This window comes from Fragaria vesca, linkage group LG4 (assembly GCF_000184155.1).
Source record: "Fragaria vesca subsp. vesca linkage group LG4, FraVesHawaii_1.0, whole genome shotgun sequence".
NCBI classification, from domain to species: domain Eukaryota; kingdom Viridiplantae; phylum Streptophyta; class Magnoliopsida; order Rosales; family Rosaceae; genus Fragaria; species Fragaria vesca.
In genome coordinates this window covers 19,059,492-19,068,272 of record NC_020494.1, presented here as the reverse complement: position 1 = coordinate 19,068,272, position 8,781 = coordinate 19,059,492, and the positions used below count along the sequence as shown (strand labels likewise).

Sequence of the window (8,781 nt, the reverse complement as noted above, 5' to 3'; positions counted from 1 at the left end):
GAGAGAGAGAGAGAAATGCCATTCAAAACAAATTATATGTTTTGCTATTAAAAGGATGCCCTTCGCATAAAGCATATGAAATCATTTAGCAATCTCAATGGACACCAATTATTTGGAATCTTATCGTACATCTGATTCTCATTTTTGAAAAAATGGATCAATTAAATATATAGCATCCATTATAAATGTATGTAGAATCTCCATTTGAGTATTTGGGGGAGAAACTAGGACTGCTACTTTATATATATAATTAGATAATGCTATTTTCGGACCACAAAAGATAGAACACTCGCATATTTATACGTAAAATAAAAGCACTTGTATAAAGCTAGCGAGCTAGTACTATTGATAATATATATTGAAAGATTGCTGGTGATCGAGTACATTATTACAAGAAGGAAAAAATGTCATCGACAATAGAAAGGATCAAGCAATTACTTAAAAGTATTGAAACCACTGGGAATAGTGGATTACTGTTGTTCTTGTTTTCAATCTTGTAACCTGTAAAGGAATACTTAGCTACAGGTTGTTAGTAACTTATAATATTCACATCTAGTTTTAAGGGAACAAAGAAGTGTATATCCTACTTTAAGGAAGCAGATGAAGAACTTGTTCAAAGTTTTAGCAACATATATGAACGTATACGTAGAATATTGCTTTTTCTCGATCAGGTTTTACCTGATGTTGGTCGTTTACTAATGTGCTAAATTATCTTGGTGATAGTTAACTAAATGTTCGGCGTGAACCATGCATGGTTTGTCAGTATAACAATCCTGAAGATGAAAGATTCCCCAGTTTACCTGTATACGTTTAACATGTAGTACTTCAATCACGCTCAAGCATATGCAATGACACTTCGTAATAACATATATATGAAAGATACCACCTATGGCTTTTCTATATACATCTAGGGTTTACTAGTGTGGACCTCAGATCTGCACCTAGTCGATCGATCTAAACCCTAACTGGTCAGTCGAGCATATAATCTCTTGGTCAAGTTATTCATCACCACACAAAAAAAGAAGAAAGTCTTGGTCAAGTGGGATGGTGCCTGGGATGCTTAACCTTGGTTCGTAATTTAACCCCAAAGTTCAGTTTTCAAGAACGCCAGTCTCTTTACATTTAGAGTGGAAGAAGTTATAAAGCTAGCAATATGCTCTTGCTCACATATTGCATTGAATTAAAGAATGAAAATAATGAGCTAGATAGGCAATGTACGTGGTTCATTTTTCTTCTAGGTTTAACAGAGAGAACTTGACTTGCAACCCAATCTTTCCCTTGACCAAGTTGAGCTTTGCTCCGGTGACTAACCAATGGCCAGGACTATCCTGCGGCCCTTTGCATACATGTGAGGTGTTTACATGCTTCACAAACTTTTGCCTTGGCAATGGCACCGGAGGTCCTGCCGGAAAAACACTCGAATCCAATATCACTTGCTCCGCCGCAGGTTCTACTTTCTCTTTCCCCCAATAGTTCCCGGAAATTGGTCTACTCATCGCATTCAAAAGGCCGGAGGATGACGATTTAGTTGAGGAGCATGACTCTTCCCAATTTGATTGTACTAAGAAAGAGTCCAATACTTTGGAGAACAAGAGCCGAAGATGGAGAACATTCTTTGAGCCGTGTTTCTTCACCACAAGCTGTGCTCCAGAGACAACGAAGGACGAGGTTAAGCCTGAAGACATCCACTTCGGGTCGTATGTTACCGGCGCCGTGCAAACGTGGGAGAACTTGTTCCCGTTTGTTGCTTCAAAGTACCGGTCATCGTGGATCTCATCTGTTCCTCGCCATATCTTTGCGTCATCGATCTTGTTATCCAACATCAATGGAGTGTTTGCAAGATGTTGGAGGTGGATGGCTAGCCTGAAAGATATAGGGCATTTTTGTGATCAACAATGAAGCATACAATTCATATCAAAGCGTCTGAAAATATGAAACATTATTTATTGAAGTAATGTCAATAGACCAAAATTAGTCGAGATATAAAACACGAGGACTAACATAGACATTTTGAAACCACGAGGACAAACATAACTATAACCCTAAACCACGGGGACCATTTTACCCTTAATTAAATATATATACCTGTTGCATTTCATGCCCTCAAGAAACAATCGCATTCCTGTGATGGGGGCGTTATTTCCAACTCTAACCTAACGATCATAAACAGCATAATAAGATGGATGAACTTTTTCAGAAAGAAAAAAGAAAATCGAATTTATCAATTGAGTAATACCTGTGTGGTGTTTACATATAATTTAGGACCCATAAAGCTGAAGTGAATAGCAGGTGATGATGGATTAGATTTGCTATTTGTGGCAGGACCTAAACGTAGGTCATTATGAATGGGAGCCCAAACTTTGTGTGATACTTGATATTCAAGAAAGTAGGGCAAATCAGCTATAGGAGGCTTGTCTGCAGATACAGAAACAAAGTTCAAAACAAATTGGGTTAATAGAGAATCAAGAGACAGACACAGTCGATTTGCTATGCTCAACAAATTTCAAAAACAAACCTTCTTTAGTGACACATGATTTGCAGAATCTATATAAAATAACTAGGGTTATTGCTATTCCTTGAGGTTGGATGTTTGTTAGAACTTAGAAGTGAACTTACATCTGAGATAGAGGTTGATGGCATGGGACAAGAAACCTTTGCCGGGAACACCTTTAAGGAGAGAAGTGATAGGAATGAAGTTGTACTGAATAGCGTCCGGCATCGACGGAACTGTTTGAAGCCATTCACTGTGGCTACTGGCATATGGATCACCTCCCTTTTTAGAGCTTATCACAGTGATTCCCTGAAAAATTCATGATCAATCTGTGGCGTTATTGATAACGATTGTTGAGTATTAGTTTGCTTGGAATTCGTATACAGTAAAACTAGCTAGCTAAGTCAATGCACAAAGCAAATTTAAAGATCCACTTAACCTACATCTTTTTTGTTTGCGGTGGTGAAATCGTTAATGGAGACGGATTGCGGAGAATCAAAGATATTGAATGCCTGTGGTGCCTGCAAAATTAACAAAAATGACTAAGAACAAAGGTGATTGTTGGGTACATAGTATGATAATTTAGCATTTCATGTTGTTGGGTACCTTGTGTCTATGGTCTTTTGCTTTGGAGAGGAGTGGGGAGAAATTACAAGTCCCTGTAAAGTGCTGATCTCCAAGCTCGTTTAAGTGTTTCTTAACGTCTGATGGCCCTAAAGTTGATGATTTCTCTTGTTTAACTGACACCACATCCTGACCCCCAACACTCAAACCCACCACGATGTGCGTCCCAAATTTCTCTATGAATCTGCACTCATTAACATGATATACAATATTAGTTAGAAATCAAAATCGGTTGACCAGTTAATCCAAGACATGCATGCGATTCTGAAACCAAAGAATGCATGAATACGTCTTATTCCATAGAATGGGAAATCAAATAATAGTCTACAGCCCCAATATAGGACTTCATACGATTATTAAGAGTAGATAGAGGAATAACTAGCTAAGGCTGGTAAGCGAACACAGTCCCCTAAGTAATATCGCGTAAGGAACTTAGGAAAGGTTTTGCAAAGCCGCTGGTAATTTTGACTCTCTATATTTGAACCTTGCAACGGACTGCGTTCAAATACAGACTCGATCATCTTATACCGTTGGCTCTGAATTAGCCACCCAAATTAAACAAAGGAAACTCAATCGAGTCAGTGGTCAAACAAATCATATTTCATGCAATAATGCACATATAATTATCATCGCCGTCTCAATTGCCTATTTATAAATCTTCTGCTAGCAAATGATGGCGCAGACATGGGCATGATTGGGGGTTCATTTTTTCATCTTGGCCAGTGCTGCAGAGGTTTTTTTTTTTTTTTTCTAAATGAACTGAAATAGTTTTCAAACTTACTCAAACAAAATTTTACGTATTTAATAGTGATATGTGCAACAGGAATAACGGAATTACAATATAGATTAGATCGAGTTTACCGTACCAGAGTTAGCTAGCTTGACTGATCAAATAGTTTTCTAACTTACTCAAAACATTTTATACTTATTTGATAGTGATATGTGCAACACTGTTTTGAGTAATTGAGAAAACTATTGAACTTTCGTTGCAGCAACAGGAATAATAACGGAATTACAATATGTATCATGGTTTACCAGAGTTAGCTTGACTCGTAAGAATATGCATGGCACTATAAAATTAGATGATAGCATTCTTTAGAAGTATATGAATGCATAAAAGTGACACATAACAAGAAATAGAAAGTACAAGGAAGGTGATCATATACATAATACATGTCCAACGCAATTTTCTCATCTTATATATATATATATATTCTTAATTATTTTAATTAAAATGTAATAGGAGTAAACCAGACTTGAATATTTGAGGAATTTCACAAGTTGTTCTAGGCCGGTAGTCCTATATATGGTAGTTTGGCTATTGTACGTTATCGTACTACATTGTCAATTATTACTGGATTTAAATTTTCGAAAATTATATGTCGGCCAAAATCCTAAGAACTTGAACCATGAATTAGGGAGACATTTGATTAAGGGTAACTTCTACCAAGTTTTTAGCTCAGAGAGTAAATTGACAATTCCGTAAAAAGTTAAAATAGAAAAATCCCTAAACATTCTTGTATTGATCAAGAAGTCGAGAACATGTCTCGAATTAACATATTACGTACCTTGAAATGGCAAGAGGATCCCAAGTGGCCGGAACAGCATCGCGAACTTCATCGGCGAGAACAAGAGGGTACCTATCAATATGAACACTGAAGAAGATAATGAAATAGCCATCCACACCCAAGCATTTGATATTGGCCGCATCACTCCCCCACGAACCACTATCAAACCCAAACAACGAATTGAACAACCCCGACGGAACTTTCCCGGTGACACTCGACCTCTGGTTGATATGCTCCGACATCTCACTGAACCTCAACATGTCCGTCTGGTACCTCGTCCGGTCTCCCTTGTCGCATTTAATGTCACCGGAGACGTCCGGAATGGTACCAAAACCAGGTACCACGAGCTCCCTCTTCTCGCCGTCGTTTAGGGCAACCAACCTTCGTTTGCCTTTGCAATACTGAAGCCGGAAATCCGATGTTATATCGAAGCCTTTGCCTAAACTGGCTAGAACTCTGTCGACGATGCTGTGATCGAGACTAGTACTTGTCGTCGTGAGCATCATCTCTTTCTCTCTCTCCAATTTGAGAATGTCTCCGAAGCTTGTCATTTTGAAGAGAGAATGAGAAGGAGTAGAGACAAACCAGAGAATGTTAAGGACTTGGCGTACTTTGGTTGCGTGTGTATCTATATGCATATTTATAATAAGTTCAAACCTGATGAGGGTAGAAGAAGACTCGGTAGTCGGATAGAGATTTGAAATAGGGAATAGAATAAGGGAGAAAGAACTATTATAGGATTTAATACCTAAAAGTCATTGATTCTTTTTTATGTTTCATTTCAATCATTCAATCATGCTAATCATTCAAGTATATATATAATAACCTTCCAATTTAGAGTAACGTTAGCTACACGCTTGCGAAATCTGAGTTCATTCTAAGCTGTAGGGAAGGTGAGTGGGCAATACATGCACCAGTTTAAGGCTATTAATTTCACAATTAGTCGTTTAATCAGTAGTTAATATATAGCATATGAATGTCAATGCAGTTACTTATGTAATGATTTATTGAATACGTGGTTGATCGTATGACGAAAGATATGTGTCTGGCGATGTAGTTGCAATTTGAAAATACCGATTACGTGAATATGATCAATTAGGTAGCTCAGCATTCTCATTTGTCTTATCCCTCTACTTCGTAACCATATCATTAATTGTACGTAACGATCATGTGGTATAGTTGGTAAGAACCTTGTGTGTATCGTATTAGCGACTATCACCGATGCAAACTACAACCCTAATCGCAATCTATCTTTAATGACTGAGCATATTTGGAAGGCTTTTTTTTTTCTTTTTTTTTTCGAGTCTCGTACAAGAATCGTTTCTCTACTAACTTCACCACTTGCAACTGCAAATAGGAAAACCTTTTGTTTTAAAGTAAACCAGATAATTGAGATAATCATTTCTTAACTGAAAAAATAAAGTGGGTTTAAAAATAAAAAGGTGCCTCAGCAATCAGTCAAGAATGTAGAGTATGGAAAGGGGTTTTTGTACGAGATATTTGGTGGACCGTGTACACACTCATGAGCTAGTAGCACTGCCAAGGAGTTCCCTCTCTTCAGTGTGAAAATGAGAAAAAACGAAAACAAAAAACAGACAGGCCATTAGAAACCAAGACAAATTCTGATAAACAAGTTATTAACGTGTTGATGTGGAGATGATGCTGACCTCCAAAATAGTCGACTACAATGACATCTCGGACTCTAGATGAGCCACTGCTTCTACTTCTACTGCTTTCGTCTTGGCTCTCCCTGTTGAAAGAAAACCTTTACAAAGCACTGGTAAAACTAAGGAATTCCTTGTCTCGGACTTTAGATGCTGGTAAATTCCGGACAATTTAATCAAAAATAAAAAATTCTCAATTTCTTAGGACTGTTTCTCCCGTTTGGATTCTTATCTCGTGGAATTAGCAATTTTCACAGAAAAATAATCGTGGAATTTGAAAGCTTAAATTCTCTACTTAAATTTCTTACAAAATAGGTGCTATTTGTCAATTCTCTCAGTTGAAGTTAGTCTAAATACAAATTCTTGTAATTTTAAAACTCTACATCATGAAATCCAAACAATGGAATTATCAATTAATGAAATTTAAATTCATGAAATTGTAATTCCCATGATTTTGAAATTTTTATGAAAATTGAAATTACTTCATCTAAACACAACGTTAAAAAAAAATAGTGTATAAAAGAGTGTTTCTGATGGAATAATTTGTGAAGGAAACCCACCCACATATGGAGATCAAATCCTAACATAGCACCGGCCAAGAAATTATCACTATTTTTCTTATTCTTGTGTCATGACTCGTTCAATACTATCACCAAGGAATTTTCCGTATCTGAAACTGTTCTACAACTTCCAAAACTTTTGTTTTTCAGAGGGTATGCTGTGGAAGTCAGAAGCATATCGGTTGATTATGGAACTTAGGCATTTTCGTGATTATTTCAGAGGCTTAATGGTAATATTATTTCACATGGGTGATGAAAAGTATGAACGCTAGGGACCCCAAGTTTCAGTCTTCGACGTCAATCTTATTGGGACACGACCAGGACCAAAAGTCCTCGTCTCCTTCAGGAGCTTTTCTGTGTGAACAAAGATGATCACTCTTGTGAACTAGACAATGGGGCTGGTGGCACTTCCTTACTACCACTGGCATTTGTGCTTCCATATAGACACGCACACGCTAACTAGATTGCCAATCATGCAAAGACTGAGGATCCCCTTGACCCCTTCCCTACTCTTACCAGTACAACTCGGCAATACTTTCACATTCAACATCATTCTGGCACACTTGCGGGGTCCCAAGCAAAGCCTAGTTCCAAAGGTACGAAACCGAGTTGGTTCCTTTCGAGATCACCAGCACAAAATACTCTCATTCTTCATCAGTCTCTGCACATCCTGCATTTCATTCCAACATAAAACTATACAGTTGCCTTCAACAGACGCACCAAGCCATACACTAATAGCAGTGCTGTGTTTGAATAGTAGTAGAAAGTAGACCCAGGACGTGACTATGTTACTTAACTAGGTCTGTCCATAAGCAGACAGGATGACATCTCTGAATTGATCATACCACGACACCTCAACAGAAGTTGCATAGTACATATCCGGCGAAGGTTAAAAAAGACTTGCACAGAAAAAGCAGAAATGAACCAACCAACAATGGGTAAAAGGTCCAAAATTCGGTTCCATACACTGTCCTGGAGAAGGAATATCCACATATAATGCCATTTTCAAGCGCACACAGATGTTCCTCAACATCAATTATTGACGTTGAGGCTGCTTTACAGTTTAATCTGATATTGACCTGGGCTAATAGGGTTAGAGACTTGGAGCTAACTATGTATAGACACGAGGGACACATACAAACAATGGAAAGGCAATAAATTCTGTGCTAATGATGAACTATAATATGGAAGGAAATGAAACGAAAACAACACCCATAATGCAAAAGGCAATAGTACGAGGAAAAAAAGTCAACAGAATGACAAGTATCCAATTTAACAACAAACACATAATGATAGGCGCAAAAGCACCTACAAAGATACCCTATTATCAAATCAATTATATCAATGTAGTAAACGGCAAATAGGGGTCATTACCCGCAGAGGATTGGTGATGCTAAGACTTAAACACATAAGAAACACAAACAGACGCGTAAACCAGAAATCTGGCAGACTCGACCTAGGAGCAGAAACCTAATTAATTAGCTAATCTAGACTCAACCAAAAATTATGAAATTAAGTACACAGTAACTAGACACAGTGGCGGACTACCACACAAATTTTGAGGGTATTCGGAGTTGGTTTGATTGATGAACAAAAATAGATAAAACAGAAGTACTGCTGAAAACAGAATATTAAAAAGTGAATATGGATGTAAATATGAGAGAAACAATAGCTAGGAACTTCTCTCCACCACTAGATACGCTTCAATCACCCCAAAACAATGTCAATGACTAAAGATGAATGCACTCACAGTTTAAGCCAATGTCGTTAGGTCATTAACCATATTACGTTCTCTTACTTGCCATGTTAAGTGAAATGTCGGTATCGACTTAACTATATTCCCAATTAATTGATCTATGAAATGTCGGTATCTA

The 8,781-nt window shown here is 37.5% G+C and overlaps 1 protein-coding gene across 1 annotated transcript; it reads right to left on the bottom strand.

The window, feature by feature from the left end:
- Window positions 1-1,058: 1,058 nt before the first annotated feature.
- LOC101291519 (MACPF domain-containing protein At1g14780-like) lies at window positions 1,059-5,286 on the bottom strand. Its single transcript, XM_004297376.1, has 7 exons — window positions 4,684-5,286; window positions 3,098-3,299; window positions 2,935-3,012; window positions 2,617-2,800; window positions 2,237-2,415; window positions 2,086-2,153; window positions 1,059-1,863 (listed from the first exon to the last, which is right to left on the bottom strand). Exons 1-7 carry the CDS (start codon window positions 5,232-5,234, stop codon window positions 1,224-1,226), a joined length of 1,902 nt encoding a protein of 633 aa, XP_004297424.1. The 5' UTR covers window positions 5,235-5,286; the 3' UTR covers window positions 1,059-1,223.
- Between the last annotated feature and the right edge of the window lie 3,495 nt (window positions 5,287-8,781).

Bases quoted from the DNA above. Each gene is read 5' to 3' on its own strand.
- LOC101291519 (XM_004297376.1), bottom strand. From the start codon at position 5,234: ATGACAAGCTTCGGAGACATTCTCAAATTGGAGAGAGAGAAAGAGATG. The intron at 2,801-2,934 runs GTAGGTTAAGTG...TGAATTTTTCAG, and splicing joins CCACCGCAAACAAAAAAGAT to GGAATCACTGTGATAAGCTC. The intron at 1,864-2,085 runs GTATATATATTT...TATATCTTTCAG, and splicing joins GAGGGCATGAAATGCAACAG to GCTAGCCATCCACCTCCAAC.